The sequence below is a fragment of the Ursus arctos genome, unplaced genomic scaffold (genome assembly GCF_023065955.2).
Source record: "Ursus arctos isolate Adak ecotype North America unplaced genomic scaffold, UrsArc2.0 scaffold_33, whole genome shotgun sequence".
In the NCBI taxonomy this organism is placed as follows: domain Eukaryota; kingdom Metazoa; phylum Chordata; class Mammalia; order Carnivora; family Ursidae; genus Ursus; species Ursus arctos.
The window spans coordinates 7,985,295-8,010,302 of NW_026623019.1; the positions used below are offsets into that span (position 1 = coordinate 7,985,295).

A 25,008-nucleotide genomic window follows, 5' to 3' on the forward strand; every position below is an offset into this window, starting at 1 on the left:
TTCTGCTCTTTCAAAGTGTTGGCCCCTGCCACGTTTGGTATCGTTCAACCTTGGAATTTGGTATCTTTCAACCTCGAAAATATTAGGGCTGGCATCCAAATCATACAGTGATTTTGGAAATAAATATCTCTAAACTCATGTTTCCTTCCTTTCGTATCTTCTTACTGATTTTTCTAAAAAGTGAAATACCAGGCAGATCAGGCAAGCATTTCACATAGTTTGTAAAATCCAGGACACAATGGGGCCCTATCTCTTAATGCAGCAGGGAGATATGTTCTATTTGGGAAAAGAAAGAAGCTTTAATGATAATTCAGTATCATCCTAGATGAGTAAGTACAGTGTTACCGAAGAGAGGAGACACAGCCTTTATCCCCTTAAAATACGCCTCAACAGAAAAAGCTAAGGGCTTATCAGAATATTCAGCGTGGCACATAGGTGACACACCAACCTAAAAGCAGAGAGGGTTTTTAAATTTTAATTTAGTTTCATTTAGTTTAATTGGGGCACTTATAAATGCCTGCAAGTCCACTTGCGCTGGCTTGTCTGGGGGGTAAACAGCTGTGAGTGATTTCGGCTTATTTTAAGCTGGAGGATATAAAAATTGCTATCTGCAAAAGCTGCACCTCACCCTGCCAGTTAACTCGTCAACAGTTTCACTCCTCCTGCCGGCTGGGGCCGGACCCAAGCGCCCGTTTCCCCTGCACGCCCTGTGGCACGGCCTCCGAGCCTGATCCGTTTGGGACTCACCATCAAGGCGAAGGTACAGGAAGTTCCGAAAAGCAAAGTAATCTTCCATGATGGTCATGAGGGACGTCATCTGGCAGAAAAGCAGCACGCGGTGATTAGTCGCTCTCAGTTTTGGCAGAATACGATCAAGCAGTTCAAACTTTCCTGAGGCCCGATACAGCTCAGCCCTGAAGCCCAAAAAGGCAAAACAAGAAGACGGTATTACTGCTGTCTCCTGGAAGGATCCAGGATAGCTTCAGTGAATGAATGAATGAATATCCACCCCAGAGCGATGGGGGCATGTCATGGAACAAGCGAATACTTCTACACAAGACCCACAAAGAGTATATTATAGATGCTATGTATGGCGACTGGTTCTGGAAAGAGAAGGAAATTCTTGTGTGTCCCTAATACTTTCGCTCTCTGTCCCTCTCTCTCAATTTTCTCTCCCTCTTTCTCTCTCTTATCCACACACAGTCGTGAATCCGTTGTGTTTCCTTAAATTGCTGCTTGGTAAGCACATAAAATTATTAATTTAGGGCACTTAAAACGCGTCCAAATATTTCTTGAGCACCTAGTACCACCTGCTGGGCACAGTTCCAGGCACATGTATACGGATGAGAAAATAGACTCCCTGCCTTCCAGACGGCTAATTGCAAATTGTGATGAGCACTAAAGAGAAAAATAACAAGTTGCTATGAGACAACGCACAGCAACACGTGACATCTTTAAATTAGAGCAGGGTTTGGCAAATTTAGGCCCTGGCCTGCTGCCTGTTTTTGTAAATAGAGTTTGACTGGAGCACAGCCAGGCCCACTCATTTCTGTTTTGTGTATTCGGCAGCTTTCACACCACACAACAGCAAACTTGGGGCAGAGACTTTGTGACCCACAAAGGCAAAAATATTTGAGATCTGGCCCTTTAGAGAAAAAACTTTGCCAGCCCTTGATGCCGGTGACCTTGCTGGAGACAGAACAGATAATGAGCCACAGGGCGGCCGGCTGAAGAACGGGGGCTGGGAGGGGAAGAGTCCAGGAAGTGGGGAGAGTATGTGCAAAGGCCCTGTGGAGTAAAGCAGCCTGGTGAGTCTGAGGAACTGAACATAAAACAGGGGAATTCTGGAGACGAGGGCAGAGAGGCAGCGGGTGGGGGGGGGGGGGGAAGAGATGCCGGAGGACTCTTCTAGCTGCACTGAGTGTGTTTGCTTTAAGTGCAACGGAGAGCCACCCATGGGTTTGAAAGAGGGTGGTGGCGAGATCGGCCACATCTTTTTAAAAGATCACCATGTGCACTGTAGGAATGGACTTGGGGAGGGGACAAGAGGCCTGGCTTACAGAGAAGTTCAACTAGGAAAGAGGATGGTGGTGGGTACCGGCTATCAAGAGTGTCAACGAGCTAAAGCAGGGCCTTTTCTCCTCCATAATGAACTCCTTCTCTCTTTTGTCATCAGGGATGTGTTAAATTATTAAAACTTCATTGTCGGGCCGATACGGCTAGGAAAACTCATCTGTGCACACACTCCACAACATTGCAATGGGTCATCAGATGGCAGATTCTATGACACAGTGTGTGTCGCCTCCAACAGACAGTTTCACGTGTATGTCTTCCCAACCTCCATCCCCTGCCCCAACCACCGTCCCCCCAACATCTCCTGCGGCCGTGTTGTTCATATGCAACCCTGGCCAATGTCATGGCGCCAGGAGTGACCACGGGACCCAGAGGAGAGGAAAGCAAGCAGGAGCAGGAGAGCCTGGCGGCCCTGGTTCTGGGTGGGTCCCTTTTCTAGTTCTTAGCCCAGTGACGCCGTCAGCCTTTGGGATCCAAGAATGGCCCCCACATCCTAATACTCCATGTTCCCTGGTGCAAAACAGAGACTTTTCATGAATGCAAGTTACTTTTCTGTTATTGCTGGAAGGTTTGACACTCTTTAATGGCTGCTGTAACAAAACACATTTCTCATACGGATTACACTCTAATGAGTAGTGTAAAGTCACACATATCCACGGCGGATGAGACATTTCCTCTCATGCACGTCCGTGTTAAGTATCAACCTGAAATTTAATACAATAAATTCTCTTTCGGCCCAAGCTATCCTATTGGTTTTAAGTAACAACTCTTTGAAGCTTCCACTGAATTTTTAGGACATTAGGTTACTCTTAATTCTATTAAATGAGATCTGTGTCCTTTAAATAGTCAGTTGCTCAAGGCATCCAGTAATTTATTTCAGTAAAGTACAAGAGAAGCCTGGTGTCATTTCGGTTAACAACTCCCATACCCTCTTCTGAGGTGAGGGGCAGGCACAGGAGGTTGGCAGTAGGTACGTGTGTGATAGGAAACACCATGGAGTGAAAAGTTTAGGTAGGACCAATAAACTATTTTTTGGAAGAAAGATAAATTTTAAGATTTACCCATTGATGACCCCATTTGAATAGCCCAGGTGTTCGGCAAAGGATTCCTTTAAAAGAAAGAGGAGAAAAAAATGATTAAGAAAAAAACCCCATCCAAATATGTAAATTAACTTAATAAGTACTCTTTTAGTGAAGTTATCCCATTATTTCTAGAGTATAGTGAAACAAAACAATAAGTAAGCAAGAAAATACTTGTCAGACGATGAACCAGAAACTCGATGTCTTTGAATTCAAACTTTTGTTCTGCCATAGATGTGTCCTGGGAGTTTCTGCAAGTCTCCAGAGTCTCACACTGGGATGTCAGGGTTAGTTTACTCATCAAACAGTGATTAAGCATCTGCTGACCCAGGACTGAGCCAGGTAGGTATGGGGGATCCAGAAACAACTGAAGTATCCATCCCCAAGGAGTCTAAACTAGAGGAAGAGCCTAATACAAGCAAATCAGGATTCAGACATGCACGGAAATAAACTGCAAAAATATTCAAAAGTGAAAGTCACGGTGACTGTATACTATATTCTAAATCTGAGTTTAGAGAAATCCCGACACCCCTCCATACTGTACTTTTCTCTATTACAGATGCGGCCCTCCGTGGACACCGACCGCTCCCTTGGGTGTCCAGGCTCCCGTCCTCAAAACACAGAATTTTAAATTTAAAATGAGAATTTCAGAATTTCAAATTGAATGTAAACTCTTTAACCACGTAATTGCCTCCTCACTGATCCTGTAGAAGAAATAAATTCCTGTTCTCCGTGTGGTGCTTCCAGGCTGACTGGAGGGAACAGGAGACCATCTGTGGGGAAGGAAAGCATGTCACACCTTCTCACTAGCCGCCCGCTGTCTCCCTCTTCTGCTTCACTTCCTTCCCCAAGCAGCAGCAGAGCTCTCCCTCCCGGGGATCAGTGCTCTTCCCCTCTGAGTTCTCCTCTCACACACGCTCATCCTTTACGGTGGGCACCGGCCCCTCGGTGTGCTTCCCTGCTGGCAAAGTCAACACCAACGGACATGGCCAGAAACCCCACTGTGACTCCAAGAGCCACGCCTTCCCGCTCTGCTGGCAGCCACCCCTTGCTAGATTTTTGGGATCCGTCCCTATCGTCTAAGCAGGGCTATAAAAACTAGAGAGATGGTACATGTCAGTGCATGGTGATAAGTTTAGGGATTAGCATCGTTTTTTGCTTTTTAAAAGATTTTATTTCTTTATTTGATGGAGAAAGTGAGAGCCAGAGAGCACAAGCAGGGGAGCTGCAGAGGGACAGGGAGAAGCAGGCTCCCTGCTCAGCGGGGAGCCCAAGGATGTGGGGCTTGATCCCAGGAGGGACCTGAGCCGAAGGCAGACGCTTAAACGACCACCAAGCCACCCAGGTGTCCCCGGGATTAGCATCATTTCAAAAAATGTCTTCGTTTCCCTGGTTTGAAGGTCCCCAGGGAAACAGTGCGCCCAACAGAGAGAGGGGGCTTCTGGTGTGATTTCCTATGAACTAAGGGGGAGCGCAAACAAGACAGACACAGAGGCCAAGTGCACACGCCAACTCCGAGCCAGAGCCGTGGCCAGGTATGCCCATGACTCTGGGCCTCACTTCTAGGAATACGCTTCCGAAAGTTTTTATGTTAAAAAAAAATGCAAATCAGAGTCTGTCTCTCTATTGACAGCTATTTAGAATGGAAATATGCAAGGAACGGAGGGCAGGCTACTTAAACTCAGCACCCCAGGTTCTCCAGACAGAAGCCTGAGGACGGAAGGCATCATCCCCCTTCCTGACATGGTCTAGCATGTTTCAGAAGCTAATTTTTTGCATGACAACGAAAATGAAGTAAGACTGACACTTAATTTTCATAACTTCTAAGTCCTCAAACCCCTCTATGAGTCAGAATAAATATCTCAAAATTGTTTTTGGAAAAGAGGGGATAGGATGGTGGGTGCCGGGTTCAGCTGGCAGGACCCTGGTCATTTTCATCATTTGATATTTTTTTTTGGCTCCCCACCGGCCACAGACCAATATAGATCCACCACTAATTCATCGACACCTTCCATCTGTTTAATCTATGTTATCAATGTATACGATGCTTCCTCTCTCATTTTTTTTTTTAAAGTTTAGCCTTTGCCTGTCCCGTAATCGGTCACATGTGATGACAAGCCAAGTGCACTGAAGCTTGGAGATGCGGAGAGATTTTCACCAGGTCACGGTTACAAAGTGGACTGGGACATGGCCTCATTGCTGCATGCTGGGTTCTCCTTCACCGAGTGCCCAAGCAGCTATGGCTTTTTGGTGGGATTTTATTTTCGGTGCTAGTATTGGAGCTGTTGTCATCTGACTTGGATCTAGAGTTTGTCAGCCTATAGACACTCTGCCGTCTGGACGGGGAGGCAACAGTCAGGTCCGGCTGGGACAGGTCCCCAGGACAGGTAGGGGGTGTGTAATAAATACTCTTCTCTGACAAGCGCGATTGCCAAAAACAAGGGAGAAAAAAGCAAAACACAGAATCGTCAAAGTCAAGAATATTTCAAAGGCAGGAGTATTCGAACTCGATTTTTATACTGTCATTATTAAAATTCTGATTTTCTGGAACCTTCTATTTATTTCCTTTTTAAGGAACCGGTGCGGGCACTGGACGCCTGTGGTGACCTGTTCCCTGGAGCCCTTGCTCATGCGCCGTGGAAAGTAGGCCCCACCACGACCACATGCACCAGCAAGACTGAACAGCGGAGCCTACAGTTTGGCTCCTTCTCCTTCCTGCTCAGGTCAATTGCTCCCACTGGGGAGAAATTCTGTCAATTTAGGAAACTTATTTACACGCAGTGAACAGGGCAGAAAATGTCCTCGCCCCTAAAAATAGCTTTGTGAGACCAGAGCGTCAGGATAAAAGCCAGGATTTACATCGTCAGGACAGATGCCAGAAAGGAAAAATGCAGATCTCAGTAGCCGAACGAAAGGCAGCGTCTTTTTGAGAGCATCTTCCTCTTCAACAGGTACTGACACATTATTTTAATATTTTTCATAGCATCCTTCTGAGGAAACTGATGTATTCATCATTACCTTCAATTTCCCCACTCCTACCATAACAAGGCAATTCACAGCACTTACCCAAACCCACATAATGAGCCCGAGCTTGCACTATTTTCTCCATGCTTCAAACCCTTGCTTATAAAATTCCAGATGCTCAAGTGCTTGGTGCCAATGAGAATCCGTAACCGGAAAATTCACGTTTGTTAATTCTGCTTGTTGAGCTATCAGAACATGTCATTTCAACGTCCACGCATATTTCAACCCCCTTTCTTTCTTTCCTCCTTTTTAAAAAAAGTAGCATTAGTGGGAAGAGCGCAGTCGGGATCCGAAGCAAAGCGGGGAGCGCAGACTTACCTCGATGTGCTGAAACATATAGGGGTGATTGCAGATTTTTCTCAATTGCATGATGGTGTTCATGAGAGTCTTGGCGCCTCCCTTCCCCTGAGAGCGGGCAGAGAGAGGTAACACAGAACAAACACACTGGTAACGGACCGGACACTGCCCATCTTTAAAAAGTAGGCTTTTCTAGAAAGCACCATAGGTCTTTTCTGTAACCTGTGCCTGTCGGGGTCCAAGGCTCTTGTTATATAGAAGTTTCTGAGTTACAGGTACACCATCTATCTACTGACTCACTTATCTTCCAGGAGGGAATCTGAGTTGATGGCTTTGTGACATGACTCTCTGTTCCCCGAGGTTCTGGGAAGACAGAAGCCAGGAACAGATGCCCAGGGAGTGACACAGGATTTTAAAACCTTCTTAGGTGCCGGCCCACATTCTTCCCTGCAGTACTGACATGAGCAGAACTAAAAGCTATTTTGGTGACATGAACTTATTCCATTCCTCCTGCCCCAATGCAGTCTGCAATTAAGAGATTACGAGGTTTCCTTCGGCAGCTAGGACAGCTAGAGAAAAGGCCCACAGATGTGCTCTAACACATCAGCATTAGCAGGGACGCCCCCTGGGAGTATGTGACGTCACGGCCGTGGGAAGACAGACAACAGGTGAAGTTGCATCGTCTTCCGAAATGTACCTTCTTATCTTTCTCCGAGCCGTCCGTGAGGAGGATCCCTTTGGCTTGCATGTGGCGGTAGAGAATTTTCTGCAGCGCGGACATGTCACACTTGATCACATATTCAACCTGGGGGAGAAAGAACAGCAAGTAGGTAGGAGCAGGAGAGAGAAGGTGCCTATTCTGAGAAGACGGCTGGGACGTGGCCGCAGACGGCAGTCCTGGAACGCTGCAAGTCCCTCCATTTCCCCTCCCCAGATTCCCGGAGTGGAGGGTGGGATGGGGGTGGTGGTGGAGACCGCGGTCATCGCTGCTAAAGGTACCATAATGATGGAGGGACCTGCCAAAGGGTGAATGTGACTGAGGCTGGGGTCACGTTTTCTGAAATTGCTTGACTTGCTCCATATTTGAGAGAGAGAGAGAGAGAGAGAGAAGCTTACAAACTGTTCAAATTCAAAGATGCTCAATATAGAGTTTCTTCCTAGTATTTCTTCCACTTTCCAGCTACACACCCTTTCATATGAACAGAAAAACACTGACTGCCCAATATCCCAAGATTTGTTCTGTAAGACATTTATTTATTATTATTTTTCAAGATTGTATTATTTATTTGACAGAGAGAGAGAGAGAGAGAGAGACCACAAGTAGGCAGAGTGGCAGGCAGAGGGAGAGGGAGAACCGGGCTCCCCAGTGAGCTAGGACCCGATGCGGGCCTCGGTCCCAGGACCCCGGGATCATGACCTGAGCCGAAGGCAGATGCTTAGCTGACTGAGCCACCCAGGTGCCCCTGTAAGACAATTTTTCACTGGGCATATGCAGAGACCCCCAGTACTAATCCACAAGTGACATTTGTAACAGCCCCACGTTGACTGCCATCAACCTCTGCTTTTCAGAGACAAGAGAGGACCTGTGAGGACAGCAGGTGGGGGAGAGGAATTAATCTAAAATTGGACACAACACAACTTTATGACCACCTAAAGAAAGCAAAACCTTGTGGGCCTCCAGTTGGACTATAAAAAAAAAAAAAAAATTCGATTTAAAACAGTTAAAGGGAATTCACGTGCCCTTGGCTTAGCACACACCTGCAATACTTCTAGCACGTTCTTAATGCATAAAATCTGCCTTGATTATTTCCCAGTATTATTTTCTTTATTAAAAAAATCCCCGGAATACAAATGTGCAATTTTCATAATAAACGTCAGATAAATGCCTAGAAATCTGCAGAATGTGATTAAAAGTAAATCAGCAAGCTGCCTAATGTTTAATAAACTGATTAAAAATGATCAGGTTATTTTCAGCTCTGAGGGCCAGGGCGAGGAGGTCACAGATGAAGAGAAGTTGAATATTCATTCAATCGTGGCTTCAGAAGGAACCTGTCAGGCCAGATAGAACTGTAATTAATAGCCTTTCGCCACTTGTTTTGATGCACCAAGTAAGACTGGAGAAAGGCTGGCTCCTTTGCAGAAAAGTTAAGAAAAGCAGGTGACCCTTCATATACTTGTCTTTGTTTTTAATGACCTTGGCCAGAGGGGGGGAAAAACAGAAATCTCCAAGTTTAATAAACAAGAATGCACTTGCTACAGGCTTTCTGTTTTAGATGCCTGATCATGCCCTATTTTTAAAGTACTTTATCGAGAGTTGTTCACTCAATGAAATTTGATCACAGTGAAGAAATGTGTTAGACAACGTCAGGCTGCAACCAGCAGGAGCATAAAAATGGCACCAAGGCGGGCGCCTGGGTAGCCCAGTCGGTTGAGCGTCTGACTCTTGGTTTCGGCTCAGGTCATGATCTCAGGGTCATGAGATCGAGCCCCGTGTCCGGCTCTGTGGTCAGCGGGGAGTCTGCAGGAGATTCCTTCTCCCTCTCCCTCTGCCCCTCCCTCTCTCTAAAATAAGTAAATAAATCTTTTTTTTTTTTTTTTTTTTAAGGCACCAAGGGCTAATATCGCTGAGCTCTTTCTGTGGCCCAGAACCTACACAAAGTGCTTTCTGTGCCTTCTCTCATTTTACCACACAAGAGCTCTGGGACAGGGTCACGTGTCATGTCTGCACTTTATAGAGAACCTGAGCATCAGAAAAATTAACAGACTGGCTCAAAGTGATAGGGGCATTTAATGGTGCAGTTAGGTCTGGAAACCAAGTCCACTCTTCTAAGCTCTATGCTAAGGATGACCAAGGAGACATTCAAGCTTTCCCATGTTCACCGCCATTGGGGACTCCCTGCAGGAACGGATGGCTGCTGCTTGCTTCTCAGTGAGTTAGGGGACAGCAGATACAGATCAACCCCCTTCCCATCAGCCAGCTACTGCTAGGCGCTGGAGGGCAAGGAGTTTGGGAAGCAGGAGGCGCGTACGATGATACCACACAGGCACAGATACTACACCCGCCCGCGGCACTCGAATCAGCAGAGACAAGCCCATCCCGAGGACCCAACAGCTGCTCGAAGATGGGGAAGTCTCGCTAACCCTCCCCCCTTCACCATTAGGGGATACCAGAAGCTGGTCTGGTACACGTGATCGCGATCACCGTCATCAGCGTCACAACTGTGTCTGACGTTTGCTCCCCGCACCTCAGTCAATTCCAAGCTTTGTTTGACTTCTCTCTAGGCCTGGGGTTCGGGTGGGGGAGGGGTGACTCTTATTGCCTCTTTCCTAATTCCTACTCTACTTTGAGGGCTTCTTACATCTTCCCCAATCACCCTAGCTACCAGCCAAAGTCCATTTCTCCTTTCATTTCCCTCAAAGAAGTGGTTATTAAGCTTTTTCTGTGGCATCCCCTTACCAGAAGACACACTAGAGCACATCCTTCCAATACATGCCTATATATCGCTTTATGAATTATACGTACGCCCTAATGTTAAGGTCTAAAGACACATGGGACTTTTAGGGTATGCTTGTCAAGGTAAAGGCAACCGACTGATTTCAAGGGGCCAATCTGATGACATATAATTATTTTTGGCCAATTCCAGCCCAATTACCCTACGATGTGGCTGATAAATACCCACACCAGGAATAGAAGAGACAGGACTGCCTTCTTCTGTTTACCTATGCTGATGTTCTTCTCGTGTTCAACCCCCAGTCCTTTGCAGAGTCTTTTTAAGCCTTTTGTCCGTGCTAGGGGCCAGGAGTGCTGGTCTAGTTAAAATCAGATCATCCTGCATCTTTGGTCGGGGCACAGGGAATCGCACCCCGCCTCACGACAGACAGCAAGCGCAGGAGTGGGGCTTTGAGGGTGGGGGCGGTCGGATGCCCCTGTGGTGGTGCTCCCTCTCACGCTCCCCCCGGGATGACCTCCCCAATCCAACCCAGGCACATGACTGACTTTTCGATCACACACGTGGGCACTGGTGTCAGTCTGTATGGCAAATGTCAACAAAGCCTATTTTTTTATTTTTAGAATATAAACGGAAGCTCTAGAATCTTCTTTCTGGATCCCAATGGGGTACTAGTAGCCACCCCTGCCCAAACACCACCCCCAAGGGCATGTTGTGGAGACCCCTGCCCTAAAGGGCTTGAATGCCTGCATTATTCATCTGGGAGGGGTCCATGATGTGGCCTTTCAGCGTCATGCCCTCGTCCAAGGTGAGTAGGCGTGTCGCCACACCCCGTCTGCTGACCTGTCACATCACGCCTGTTTCTGGGGTGACCCCTGCACCTTCCACCCCAGCCGTACACACGGCAGGCAGCCAACCAGAGCTACCCGCTGGGAAAAGGACAGACTGAACGGTTATAAGGTAGACATACAGACCGACCGACAGGGACCAAGGGAGAGGAGTTTCTGTGATAATCGTGCCCCCTAAACTCTGCTGGGTCTGAGTTGACCCCTGCAGATGTGATGGCTCCTGACGACGGCAGGAATGAAGTCTCTCGAACTATGCTGCCACTGCAGGAAATGAAGTCTCTTCCAGAGGGAGGAGTCCCCCCATGAGTGAGGTGGCAAGAGCCCCTGGGGCTAGTTTTGCTCAAGTTATATGTAAAACTGAGGTGCTCACCTCACCTACAGGATAATTCTCTCCTAAGAATTCTTACGTCAGTAGGTGATCAAACCGGTCCCTAGAAGGAGCAACATCAGGTGATCGTAACTGGCTGGGAGTCTCCTCCACCCACCCCCGGAGAAGTACTCAGGCTTTACTCATAATTTCTGCCTGAATACTTACAACGTCCCTCCCAAAAGATGTATTATTGGAACAATGCACCCAGACTACGGTGTGTGATATGTTATCACTTTCTGAACTGAGATTTCCAAACAATAAGATGCCATATTTCAAAGTCCCACGTTCTGGAATCTACGGGGCAAGAGAGGAACGAAGTAATGATTAACTACATCAAGCATTCCGAATGTTTATATCATGAATATACAAGTTGCCCATCTCAGCGAAGCTGATTTGTTGTTTCATACAGATTAAGTCAAAATTAGGATCGATTTTAGGTAGGTCAGCCTCTAGTCGACCTCCAACATTGTATACATATTTTAGCATATTTAGACATCAATATATATACATCCGTCTGCACGTGTAGTTGGCTCTGGATTATCTATGAATTAACAAAGCGGACGGTCAGCATAGACAACCCCAAATAGGAGGTACATCGCAAAATCAATTTGTATTTAGTTTACGTCAGGTTTTATATACGCCCTTTCATCTGAGCTGCCATTCTTTCCTGGGTATAACGGGCGGATTTTACGCTACGGTGGGGTCGGGGGTGCTGGGGGGGCGACACCTTCCCTTCCTCATTAGGTGTGTCACTGGACTCATGACGTTATTAAATGCTCACTGACGAAAACTCATGTTTATTAAATACTCATCCATGAAAACTAATTTTGCTATGAAGTGGAGCTGCACTTATCAAACTTTTGACCCCCTATATGCCTGCTTTAGTTCTATCCGAGCTCGTTCCGGCTATACTAGACAGAATGACTGTTTAGTACACACAAAATAGATTTCATATTTTTAGGAGTTTTTCTAGCTTAAAACTCAACAATAAGAAAAGAAATGACCCAATTAAAAAACAAACAAACAGGCAAAAGATTTGAGCACCGTTTCATCAAAGAAGACATATGGTGCCAAAGAAGCAAGGGAAAGGTGTCCAACATCAGTAGACGTTAGACAAATGCAGATTCATTACGCGGTACCAGTGCATACCTGCTGAAATGGCTAAAAATGTCAAGCAAACTGACAGCACCCGATGAGGACTGACGAGAACGTGAAGGAAACTCAAGGCTCAGACACTGCTGGTCCAACTGCCCAATGGTTCCAGAAGTTTCCTATAAAGCTGTGCATGCACTTACCGCGAGACCCGACAATCCTGCCCCTGGGTCTTCACTCCAGTGAAAAGAAAACCTACGCATCATGTGTACAGCAGATGCATCCATAATTGTCGACAACCAGAGACAACCCAACTGTCCCCTCCACTGAATGGACGGACCCACTATGGCGCGTCCATAGACTAGAATACTAACTCAACAGTAAACACGAGACAACCCTGGATATGGGCAACAACCTGGACGGAGCTCAAACACATTACACTGAGTGAAAAAAACCAGATGCAGAAGGTCTGATGATGAGACATGACGTCTGACTCCGTCCCTGCGACATTCTGGAAAAGGCAGAGCGATAGGGCTGGAGAACTGATCAGTGGTCGCATGAGGCTAAGCGTTACGGAGAGGATTTGACTAAAAACAAGCAGTACCAGGGACTCTGGGGCGTGGGTACTGGGAGGGAGAACTGTTCTGCATTTTGACTGTGGGTGTGGTTCACATAACTGCATTTCTCAAAGCCCACAGAATTCTATACCCCAAAGAGTGGATTTTATATGTAAATGTAAAAATAAAAAACATTTCTCTAACTGGTGGCTTTTCATGAGAGCATTGGAGAATTACTGCCGTGGAGTAGTTGGCCTTTTCCCTGCCATCAGCCGGAATTCCCGTCCAGGCTCTTTATAGAGGCTGAGAAAGACATCCGTGTTGTCTGTGGCTGTAAGCAGATGGTGGCAGAGGGAAGCTCCTTACCCCCCAAGGACGACACTTCAGTGGCCAACTTCCCTCAGGTAAAAAATCCTAACAAGACAGAAAAAGCAGAGAGGGAACACAGGCCGAACGACACCGGCAGCTGCCCACAATGATGGGTCCCCCGAGTGCCCTGGAAAGGCTGATGGGCTCAGGGGTGCGGGAGGGCCGCTGAAAGCGCGAGGACGAGCGTGTGGTGAGAAAGAACTTGAGGTGAACAAGAAGGAGAACTACAAGTCAGTAAGACAGCAACAGGAGTTGACACTAAGGAGCACGGTGGCCGCGACTGTCACAAGGTGAGAGCCTACCGCATGCCAGGCTTCGACTCACGGGTCCCACATCCATTCAGTCCTCTCAACTCTTCTGTGGGGCAGGTAGTATTTCTTTGCTGGTTCACTGATGGGAACACGGAGCCCCACTGGACTAACCGACCGACGTCACACGGTTAGTGAGAGACAGGGACCGTGATAGGGACCCATGTCCGCTCCGACAGGCAGAGCCCATGATTTCCGTTCCACCAAGCTGGGAGCTTGTCCGTAGATAACACACCACACACGGGGCAGTTACCATACCTCAAATAATACTCTGGTATTAAAGACTGTAAGTGCACTTTATGCAGGACCACACTCTCTGTAATCTAACCGTATTTTTTTTTAAGTTTACCAATACTCAGGAAGCTCTTTTGTGGAAGGAGCAGTGAAATAAATATTTTAGGAAGTGAAGGATTCCTTTATGATACAACCGATCACCTCATAACCCTTATGCTGGGCAAGTCTGGAGTTTTATAGAATGGATTTTCTTCAAACAGGGCATATTTCCAACATGTGATGCACTTTTAAAAATCTATCTATATTAGCCAGTCCTGGAAATTAAGTAAATAAGATGAAGAAGTTTTATAGAATGAATAAATGAAGGACTTCAGTTAATTACCTTTGATTTTATACCTCTGCTAAAGAAACAGAAGAAGTCTGGGACACGGTAAAATCATGAACATCCATCTCTCCACCTTGCAGGATCTCTTGCTGGGAAGTGGCTCACGGTGCCCACATGACCACTGGACCCATTCCCCAGTTATTCACTAACTAGGGTCCACCTTGAACAGTAAGGGGGTTACCCAAAGACGCCAAGACCAGAGGAAGTCAAAAGAATGTCAACAGCATTCAACCCCCAAGATGCATTCACTAGCAAAACGAAATACTTAAATATTTAGGCTTCTGCTGGGATAAGCACGATATAAGACCTGTGCTTATGTTAAACGTTTTCTTCCTGGCGGTTAATGAATACGGGGAATCGGGAACAAAATTCTCTCTTAATAAAGTGACCAACTTTGTACGCTCTCTTGTCAACTCCCACTTAAGAAATGAATAGAATGAACCAGTCTGTACAAAAAGACAGAGTCCTTACACGGAAAAAACACAGTGACGCAAAGTACACATTTCAGAACTGGCTCGTCTACAGAGGAAGCTCAAATCCAAACGCCTCTCCTGCGACAGGTAGTACGCAATGCCAAACAGCCCGTCTTCAGGAGAATAAAGTTAGAACTCAGAAGCGTGTGGTTCCAAAACATGGTCGGGAACATATCAAACTAATCCCCGAACCAAACCAAAGAATGTGGAGCGAAGGGCTCGAAAGGTATTCTAAAGCACTGAGATGTCAGTGTGCAAAACACCATCTGAAAAATACCTGCTTAAAATATCACAGGAACTTAATTTTTATGGTGCGGGATGAAAACCATGTCCAAGAATACTCAGATGATGTGTCTGTAATTTGCAGGAACTCTGTTTTTCACTTATTACCTGAAGAGTGACGTCACCAGCATCACAAGCATTAAATAAATGTCTAGGAAACCTGGTAAACGTTTATGAGGCCTTCTGATGATGATGCAAGACCCAAACTCATATCCTTGTCTGACTCACGAGCAGATCAATTCGGTGGCGCCTGCAAGAGTGAACTTAACAAGGTTAAAAACTTAAAAAAAACACAAAACCCTACATTTATAATGTTGATGTAAGTGAAAGTGAAAATGTCAGGAGACTCGATGAATTTGGTAATTTTACAAAAGCTGGCCCCAAAGCTTCAGGGAAACCAGGCTGAAAATACTGGAATTTCCCTTCTCTCCCTCTATATTAAAACCTCTACCTTCTATCAAACAAAAATGTCCTGTATGATATTTCCAAGATACCTGGGACTAAAACATGAGCCTGCTGTTTTAGAAACACAATTTCAGACACAGGTACTTGGGAGATCGGCAGGGAAAGAAACCACAGCTTTTGAATTTGCAACATACCTTTTCTGGCAGCTGGGACTCGACTTCCTTCTTCAGCCTCCTCAGTAAAAATGGTCTCAACACCTTATGTAGACGCCTGATGATCAATATAGTTTCCTCTTCATTTAAGTCCACCTACGAGAGAACGTCACATGAGTTGGACGTGGTTTTTCTTCTTTAACGATGTTTCACGAAATAATGCTTTCGGGTTACCTTTATTAATCTGTTGTGATACGTGATTGCAATTTTATGTCCATCAAGGCCAGGTCTTTACCTGTTATGCACACCTCAGAATCCTCCTCCCATGTACCAGGTGGTAATAACATGGCCTCTAAATGGGTGTCTCTGTCTTATGGAGTCCATGGGAAAGGGGCCAGAGCCACTGGTCTCCCAGCTCAGGATTTTTTTGGATAGGACTGCCACAAAGCCTTACTGAAAACTGAGACAGAACCCAAGTAAAGGGGCAACGGTTCTACTCCAGTCGAAGCCTTAAGTTAGGCTCCTAACTTGGATTGTCTCAGACGCAAAAACACCCCAAGGCGACAAGGCCTAAACATGAAAAGAAGAAGAGAGTAGACCCAGTGGATGGGGGCAGGTTTCCAAGCTCCTCTACCTCACTCCGCCTTCCCTCTGCTCTCATCTTGGTCAGTCCTCTTTCTGCAGAACCTTCTCCAGAACCTGTACGTCACGTTTCTCTATGAACCTCTAGGGGGCAGACTTGATCGACATTCCTTTCCACAAAGGGGCAGGCCCATGAATTACTGACAAATGGCAAAGGTCCCTAGAACGTACTTCGAAATTGAAGAGCTGAATAGTTCCAACATAAATGTCCCGAAAGCTTTCTAAGTGACTTTTCATTCCCACAGTTAAGAAACCACTAATCAAAAGGACAGGTACCCATTCCTTTTCTTGCAATGGCCCATGTCTTCCTTTCATAAATGAGCTCCAAGAGAAGACAGATGGTGGAAGGAATGATAGTAAGAAATGTGAAAATGGCTACTCTGGGATTTGAGGAGTATTAATGTAGACACAAAACGGAGGCTCACACTAAAACTGGAAAAAATATGTACAGAAAATTAGCGTGAGCTAGTTCAGTTTCACACACAAACTCTTCATCGGGAAACAGTTGAAAGAGAAGCCCAAGTTTATAACAAGAGAATATCTGCTCTCAGGTTTGTGTTCAGCTGGTTCGGTTGATCTGGTTAAATAGATTCAATAACTATCTCTCCATTCATCCTCCCTGTGGCCCACACAGATGAGGATTCCATCAGTCAGGATCATTCTTTAGTGGCCTGATTCACGTGTTCACAAAAGACCAAGTACCCGAGATCCTAGGACCCCAGACCCATCACTAGATCCATTTTCTTAGGACAGAAAATAACCCTGGAAAGAGAACATATGCACCCACTGATGAGTTTTGTAAAGTAAGCGACGCTGTCAGCCACCCTACAGTCTTCTGGGGCCCTAACATTCTCAGCTTTGGGCTCTTTACGATCATTTCACTGCCATACAGTGCAAAATACAAAAGTTAGACCAGTACCCTTTCTCCGGTCATGGCAAATGGAGCGTTAAACCACTGTTCAAATGTGCTGCAGCTCTTAAAAATGGTGGGGAGGAGGAAGTTAAGGAGGGCCCAGAGTTCCGGGAGCTTATTCTGCAGCGGGGTCCCAGTCAAGAGGATCCTTCTGGGGGCCACATAGTGAGTGTTCAAGACCTGAGTCAGCTTGCAGTGGTGATTCTTCATTCGGTGGCCTTCATCCACAATCATGTATTTCCACCGAATCTATAACACAAGAGGAAGGACCAACATGTGGTGAGCAAGCGAAAATACAACCACTTCTACAGGCAAGCGTGGTGTGGAAAACCAAGGAATTCAAACTTTGTGCATAATATGGTGTGATTTTCCTTCGGATAAAAAAAAAAAATCTCAACAGTCTGTTTCTCACACTTGATAGATCGTGTAATACATCCCGTGATAATAGGATGTCAAAGCAACAGCGTTGCTTAGGGGCCATGTGATTCCAAATTGCTCTCGCCAAAGAGGAGAACTTGGGCCCAGGATGAAATGGTTGGGCCAGGACTAGCTTCTGTGTCTCCCCAACCAACACTCCTTCTATTAATGCTAGACCATGATGGCTATCCCCGATTTAGTGTTCATGCTGCCTCGGCTCAGAGCAAGAAGAGAAGAGAGCTCTCTACTTGAAGCAGAAATTAATGACCGATTTTCCAAGATGGCGTCAGTAGGTACTTCTAGCTGAGACGCTCTGGCTTCATGCCTTCGCTTCTATTGTTATACTGTTAGTGCTTGGCTCAGCTCAGTGTTCTTTTTTCTTCTTAATTTGAATGAGTTGCTAACATTTAAAAGTTGGAATATTTCACTTAAAAATCTGAACATCCAGCTTCTCTTAAAAAAGTAAGATCTGGCAACCTGGAGTCTCTGGGTTCAGACATATTCCTTAACCTGCCAGGTCCTTACCTGCAGGTCTAGGATCACTGTTTTCAGATACCTAAAATGAAAGGATATACTCACTGGCACTGAAGACAATGCTAAAATATCATTCCTCTGTTTTTTCCAGAACTTTGGAATTAAACACAATCTCCTTTCCCAGCATGACTACCATGTGAAAAATAAAGAAGGGCCATATGACACGATCTTCCCTCCTAAGTCCGCACACAGGCCCCTTCCTCTCTCATAACTTACCCTTCAGCCCTCTTCAAGGTCACTGGTCTCAGTTTCTTTAAGTGAGAACAATGAGGAATGTCCCACTAAGCCTATTCATTCCCTACGAAACAGTGGCAATGGCCAAGAAAAGCATCTGGTGCTCAGATGTCCCCGGATCCTGCTCCAAAGCTCCCAGAGAGAGAGGAGAGAGACAAGCAGAGTATTCTAGATGGTCCCTGCCTTCCTCATTAGAAGTGACAGTAAAGTCGGGGGAGAAGAAATATAAAATCATTAGTCTGGCTGGGATGCTTGGGTAAAAAACAAAACAAACAAACAAACAAACAAACAAAAAAACCAACCAGAGCTTTGGGTCTTTTGTTTTGTTTTGACTCTTCCTCCACTATTTCTAAGAAAAGCGTCCTTGAGAATGAAGTGTATGGACAACTACCCCAAGCTTAGCAATAGCACGAAAAGAGACCAGCAGATACAAATGTATTTAAGTAAGCAGTCGAAATCTACTTTTTTAATTTAGCTTATGACCTAATAAACACGGAATCAGAGAGGACTTCGATTTTGCTAATCTACTCATTTACCAATTAGGTCTTCCGCTTGGACGACATATCGCTACCCCTGTCTATAGCTTCATTCCTCCAGCAACAAATAAAAGCAATTCATCTCATTACCAGGCATCTCTGATGAATTCTGAAATACATACACAGAAGACGTGATAGAATTTTTTTTTTAAAGGATCTCCGATGTACAAACACTTTCCCAGAGTCCTACCGAAAACATGTCATTTCTGACACTGCCAAATTCCTCTCTGAGAATGGGGAGCAGGAACACAGCCTTGTCACCAGTGCCATCTCAATGATTATACCTCTCCTGGGAGCACACTTCCTGTATGGTAACTCCTATGATGCCAGGAAGGCAACTCTCGGTTCCCAGAGCAAAGGTTTAGTGTGGACAGAGAACAGATTCCAGAAACGGATTCTGCTCGGTTCTGGATTCTGCTCGGTTACTTAGTTTCGGATTATAGCACTTCCAAAACACCACAGGGTAGGAGAAATTACCGGAGGAAGAAAAATAAAGTTTTCATGTTTGGTCCCATGAAAGAAGGTATTCTGAATGAATATATTAGGAGGCAAGGCGACAGAAATCAAAGAACAATGTTCTATTTTCTGGCTAAAGGACAACTTCGGACGTACAAATTAGGAGACATGCGTGTCACAGGTAGAAAACAACTCTTTCTCAGCTTCGAGTGAACAGTCACAGAAACAGCCCAGAGTCTTCCAAACAATGGCCCATTATTTTAGCAGGGAAAAAACCCAACACGGGAATAGCACCAAAGCCGCACTCTGGACAAATGTTCACAAGGAGAAGACCATATGGAGAGGTGCCTACTCATCTTTGGAGAGACAAAGGCACAAGAGGAATGAAGTCATGCTGCTGTCAATAACCCAGGGCAACAAAAACAATTATTTCTTCCACAAGCACGTTCAGGGCCGCTGGAGAGATAAAGAGTTGCAGAAGGAGCCCAGGTGAATTTTTTTAAGAGATGTACTCATTAACTATGAGAGTCTAGGTAAAAGAACCAGGATCAAGGACATATGCCAACAAAACAAAACAAAACGAAACAAAAAAAAAGCATGCATAAAATTAAAACCCATTCCCAAAATATATCTGACTCTGAGAGAGAGAAAGAGGGAGGGAGTGGGAGAAAGAAAGAGAGAGAAAGAGAGAGAGAGAGGGAAAAGCCATCTAATGATCAAATTATACCAGTGAGTATAATTTGGGGAATACTTTACACTCCAGTGCAATGGTCCGTAATTAGAGGTAAAAGAACTTTTTTTTAAAAAAACATACCTTTGCAAGAATGTGCTTGTCTTTGATAATGTACTCGTAAGTAGTCAGGAGGACGTTGAATTTGCCACTCCGCAGCTGGGGGACAAGGGAGCGACGCATGGCAGGGGTGCCCTGAATGGAAAGAAATACACACACATATATATTACCCAATGGAAGTAATGTGTGCATTTTGTCTCACTATTCATGGCTTAATGGAGCCCAGACGTGTGACTGCGGATTACACCTCTATGCATTATCATATACAGATCCATTATCCACAAAGAAAGTGCCTGGCGAAATCGCGCACATCTGGACACTTTTCAGACCCTCATAGGCAGGCTTTCCCCCTGAAAACCGAGGGAGGGGAAGACGGATAAGGAAATTACAGCAACCTCGAGGTGGCCGAGAACCCGCTGCTCGGCTGAAAGGCTCCATTTCTACGGGAGCGTGCAGCAGGCAGCCCGGGGCCCGGGTAATTGCCGAACTTTGCAGCAACAGCGGGCACGGCGGCGGCGCGCGGAATGCGCGGTATTTGTCATTTGTATTACTCTCATCAGAAACCTCGCAATATGATAATTAACAATTTTCTTCTGCATTTCACTATCTGAAAGTAATTACGGTTTATTACAGTAATCTTCTTGGGATGATTAACTCACACTGTTTGCTACATGATGCACATGACAAAACTTTACAACCGAATACAGTTCACAGATGTGCATATGGAATGAAGGGGGAAAAAAAGAGGGTCTATTTTTTGCTTTTCCACATTTATATATAAATACAGCATTCCAAACCTTGTAAGAAATTTTCACCACAGAAGGAGCCCATTTGTCAAATTCATATGTCCAGTTAGACAGAGTCCTAGAGAACAAAAAAGAAAACACACAGAGAAAAAGACATTTGTATCAAAGTCGGTGGTTAAAAAGATGTTCTTATTCACGCTCGGGCCTCACCTTGAAAGGGGCGAGAGAATATAAAATATCTCAACTACGTATTTCTTTGAAAGGTGTGGAAATAAGAGATAAGTGGGAAATAAGCTGCCCCAAAGCACGACAAGTGTGTCAGTTCCTAAGAAATCTCGTAAGAAAAAAAAAAATAAAAAAAATGCATAAACATAGAGGGGGGGGAAAAACCCTTAATTTCAATATTGAAAACAGCAATTGCCAGAGCGATCTGGGGACTCTTTAAAAACAGCCATGTAAGTTCACAGAAGAGTTGAGTCAGGAAAAAGAAATGACAAAAGCACATGAAAATATGAAATAAATCTGTCAAGAGGGAGCAGGGGGAGAAATATGGAATGCCTTTTTTTTTAAATCCCCGAAAGCCTCCCCATAATATAGGAGTCAGAACTTGCAAAATATAGATGAAGAGCAAATATATCCTCGAAACGTACATACGATACGAAGGCTGTCTAAATACTGCGGATTCGGGTAACACAGATTTAGCAGGTCTGCAAACAGTCCTCGTTTAGACAGAATTTGCAAATGCTGAACCAGAATCCTTTTTGTTTGTTTGTTTGGCCAGATCCAAGTCTGTATTAGTCTGTATTAGCACCGAGACGGACAAAGGTCTCAGTGACTAGAACTGCGATCTGACGCCCGCAGACAGAGACACCCCACTCCCAGGGGGGCCGTTCTGAACAGGTATTCCTTCTCTCAGGAGAGTCCGGAAAAGACTAACGAGAACCGCCCAGGCTCTGGGAACTGAGCGGAGAGCAGGAAGACCGGTCCTTGCAGGGTAGCAAAACCGCTCCGTTAAACTGCCCGTTCTGAAGGCAGTTTAATGCAAAATTGACATGTGCGATTGTGATCTCGACTCTGTTTTAAGAGATACTGTCAAGGCAGATTTAAGAGGACGTACTTTTTGAATATATGTAACCTTTCGGAAATGGGACAAGGAAAAAAAAATCCAAGAAATCTTTAAAAAAATAGATTATCGAAACCTTTCTGCTCCTCAAGCTGCTTAAGGTGACAAATAAGACAGCCCTGCGGTGTGCGGGCGGTGTAGACCACGGGGTGGTGCTAAGGGCCGATAAAATCGCTCAGTCCTGTGTTTAAATGGCCATTCAAAGAGGCCAGGGGTGGGAAGTGAAAACGTTAGTCCAGATCAGATGCTCCTGGCGATCCCACTACATGCTCAAAGCTGCCTTACTTGAAAAACAAGGACAAGCTACTAATAGGGCCATCTACAACCTACAGAAAGATAAGTACGGAATAAATGACTTTACTTACGAAAGGGGAACAATGATGAGATAGGGGCCATTGAGTCTTTTGTGCTCCATCAGATAAGTGATGAGTGCAATGGTTTGTATGGTCTTCCCTAGCCCCATTTCATCAGCTAAGATCCCGTTCAAATTGTTATTATACAGGGAAACCATCCATTCCAGGCCCTGGAGCTGAAATGAAGAGTAATTGCTTCAATTATCCAAGATCTGCACAGGTAATTAATACTAATACAACTCAAGTGAGGCTGTGACTTCTTAACTCCTCGGTGCTATATGTTGGATTTCCCACAGTAGGAGCGTGGGGAAGCACCAACACAAAAAGAATGTAAAATACGAGCCTGTAATCAGCCCCGCTGCTTGGCAGGTGCTAAGTGTTAATCAGATTTAGAGATGACGGGCTGCAGCGCACTGGTGGGATTTTAAGCAGCTTTGCTGCTCATCCCTACTTAGCATTTCACAGTATATGACATTCCAGAGTTATTATAAATGAAGAAAACCCAAACTAAAATCCATTCCAACCACTCCAAGAACAAAAAGCCAATGTGAGGATTAGAGACAAACAAACCAGAAGGCAGGTTTGGCACCCAGATCAGAGATCATTAGACACAGCCTTCTCGGCCATGAAGAGCCTCCCCCGGGGCGGGATCCCCTCCGTGAGGAAGCCGGCTGACCAGGGAGCCGGGGCCGCTGCTGGGCCCGCAGCAGGGCACTTCCTGGCGGAGCGGAAGCTCCGGGCCTCGCATGGGAACTCGCCATGCGGGTGCTCCCCACGGGCAGCGCAGTGGAGGGCGACTGCCTGGAAACATGTCCCATGTATTTTTAAGGTACGAAAGCCCTGCACCAGAGACGCAGCTTTTTGTGGGGTTCCTGTGTAAAGTACAAGAAAGACTGGGGTGAGAATACAAAATTGTTCCAATCCCTTCTCCCAATCACCAATACCAATACTGCTACCATAGCACAGATGTTGGGTTTAAAAGGTAGGAGCAATTCCATACATCTGTTTATTTATATTATATTATATATATATAATATATATTATAAAATATACAATACATATAGCTATTTATACATATTATATATTACGTATTACATGGAAGTGAATATACATAAATATACAAATATATAAATATGCATCTCTGCTCAAGTCAATTTAGCTTGCTAATGAAGTTATGCTCAGGGAAATGTTAATTTTAATTTCTTTTATGTAAGAACCAAGTGAGTAATTCAATTATTTTCAATATTTACTAAGTGACTGTTGTGTGCAAAGGACCATGCAAGGAAGTACAGCAGATGGATGTCGGGCTGTGCAAAATGCATGGCTCCCTTCAGAAGTTTGCAGTCAGAGAGGAGACAAAGGGCATTCACATATCCACGTGCGCCAAGAAGGCGCTGAAAGGACGCGGCGTACATGTAAATACATATAATCTTATTTAAAATCATTCCAGCGCACATACTCAATTGCATTGGGCAGAGATTTTCTAGGGAGAGCCCTGCAATGGTCTGCAGAAATACTTCCATAGGCCACCTAGGGTACCTTGTACCACACAAGACTCCAAATCATCCTAAAGGATTCTGCAGAAGGACCGCAACACTAAGAGATGAGAGAAACAGGAAGAGCTCCGAGGGAACGGGCAAAGACAGAGAAGAAGGGAAGTGACCGGAAATCACAGTGGGGGGCAGGAGGGGCTGCAGGCCTGCAACAGGACCCCGAGACCACCAGACCTTTAGGAAAGTCAACTAAATGCCAGAAACATCTGGACAGTGGTGGCGGATTTTTTTTTTTTTTTTTTTAATGAAAGTAGGCAAAGGGGCTGAATTTTGGATTCATGTTAAACCCAGATGAAACAGAAGCATAAAATGGCAGCAGAGGAGACGAACAATTCACAAAAATGGGTGGGAGGTGATTTGGGTTTCCCCAGACCATGGAACTGGAGGGTTTGGGTAGCGAACCAAACGTGTGTGGCTTTCCCGGGGAAGCAGCAGGAAGACCCCTGCTATGTCATGGTTACGTAACTATTAATAATACACAAACCTGTCAGGCAGCAGGTGACAGAAAGTTTACTTGTGGACAAGGTGATCCAGGCGGGCACTGAGCCACAGTTGGAATCGGTTTGTGAGAAATGGAAAGGATGTCATCGGTCCGATGCGGGCGGTTAGAGTCCAGGAAGGAGGAAGTTGGTGGAGGAAAAGCCCGGAAGGGGACTGACGCAGAGGCATGGTAGGAAGTCTACAGCAGCCCAGGAGAGGAAGAGGGGCATGAAGGTCACAGATGGAAATGGGGGAGATAGGTTTGGAAAGGCGGCAAGGACAAGTGATGAGAAAGGCGTTGGATTGCAGGAGGAAATCAACATGGCATTAGAAATGATTTAGGGTCCGAAGTCCCCGGACCCTTCACCCCCATGTCGCGGCAGCCAGCACAGTGCTGGGTGTTAAGAGATTAGGGGAGCCGAGTCCACAAAGTTGGGAAAACTTTAAGCACATACTTCCTAAATTACAGGATGTTAATAGGGGATATATGAACATAAAGTTGGGTGGACCAAGAAATTTGGGAAATAGGAAGTCAAAGTGATTTCACTGTAGGATGCTGATATGCAGTCATCGATCACACACTTATTTTTGCAGAGTTGTGAATGTGCTCATGCACAACAGGGATTACCGGGAGGGGTCACTGCCAAGGTGCCCATATGTCTGGTTGGCTCAGGATGGTCCTGGCTTATGCCTGGTATTAATAACAAGGGCCCCTATTCATTCTCATAAGCACCCGAATCTGCAAAAGTAAATTATACAGCAATCCTGCCTGCGACCGATAGTATTTCTCGTATTTATTTGACCATGGATCTATTTTTCTTTTTCTTTTTAAGG

General features: G+C 45.4%; 1 protein-coding gene across 10 annotated transcripts in view; it reads right to left on the reverse strand.

Annotated features, from left to right (window-relative positions):
* SMARCA2 (SWI/SNF related, matrix associated, actin dependent regulator of chromatin, subfamily a, member 2) overlaps positions 1–25,008 on the reverse strand; it is a 170,567-nt gene that overhangs the window by 85,152 nt on the left and 60,407 nt on the right. For all 10 annotated transcript variants that reach the window (XM_026519295.4, XM_026519290.4, XM_026519293.4 and 7 more), the window contains exons 15-23: positions 22,154–22,317; positions 20,717–20,783; positions 19,944–20,054; positions 16,959–17,201; positions 15,440–15,553; positions 7,171–7,278; positions 6,495–6,581; positions 3,135–3,181; positions 748–914 (exon numbers count right to left, since the gene is read on the reverse strand). In XM_026519295.4, the coding sequence (XP_026375080.1) occupies positions 748–914; positions 3,135–3,181; positions 6,495–6,581; positions 7,171–7,278; positions 15,440–15,553; positions 16,959–17,201; positions 19,944–20,054; positions 20,717–20,783; positions 22,154–22,317 (1,108 nt within the window). The remainder of the gene's footprint in view (positions 1–747; positions 915–3,134; positions 3,182–6,494; positions 6,582–7,170; positions 7,279–15,439; positions 15,554–16,958; positions 17,202–19,943; positions 20,055–20,716; positions 20,784–22,153; positions 22,318–25,008) is intronic.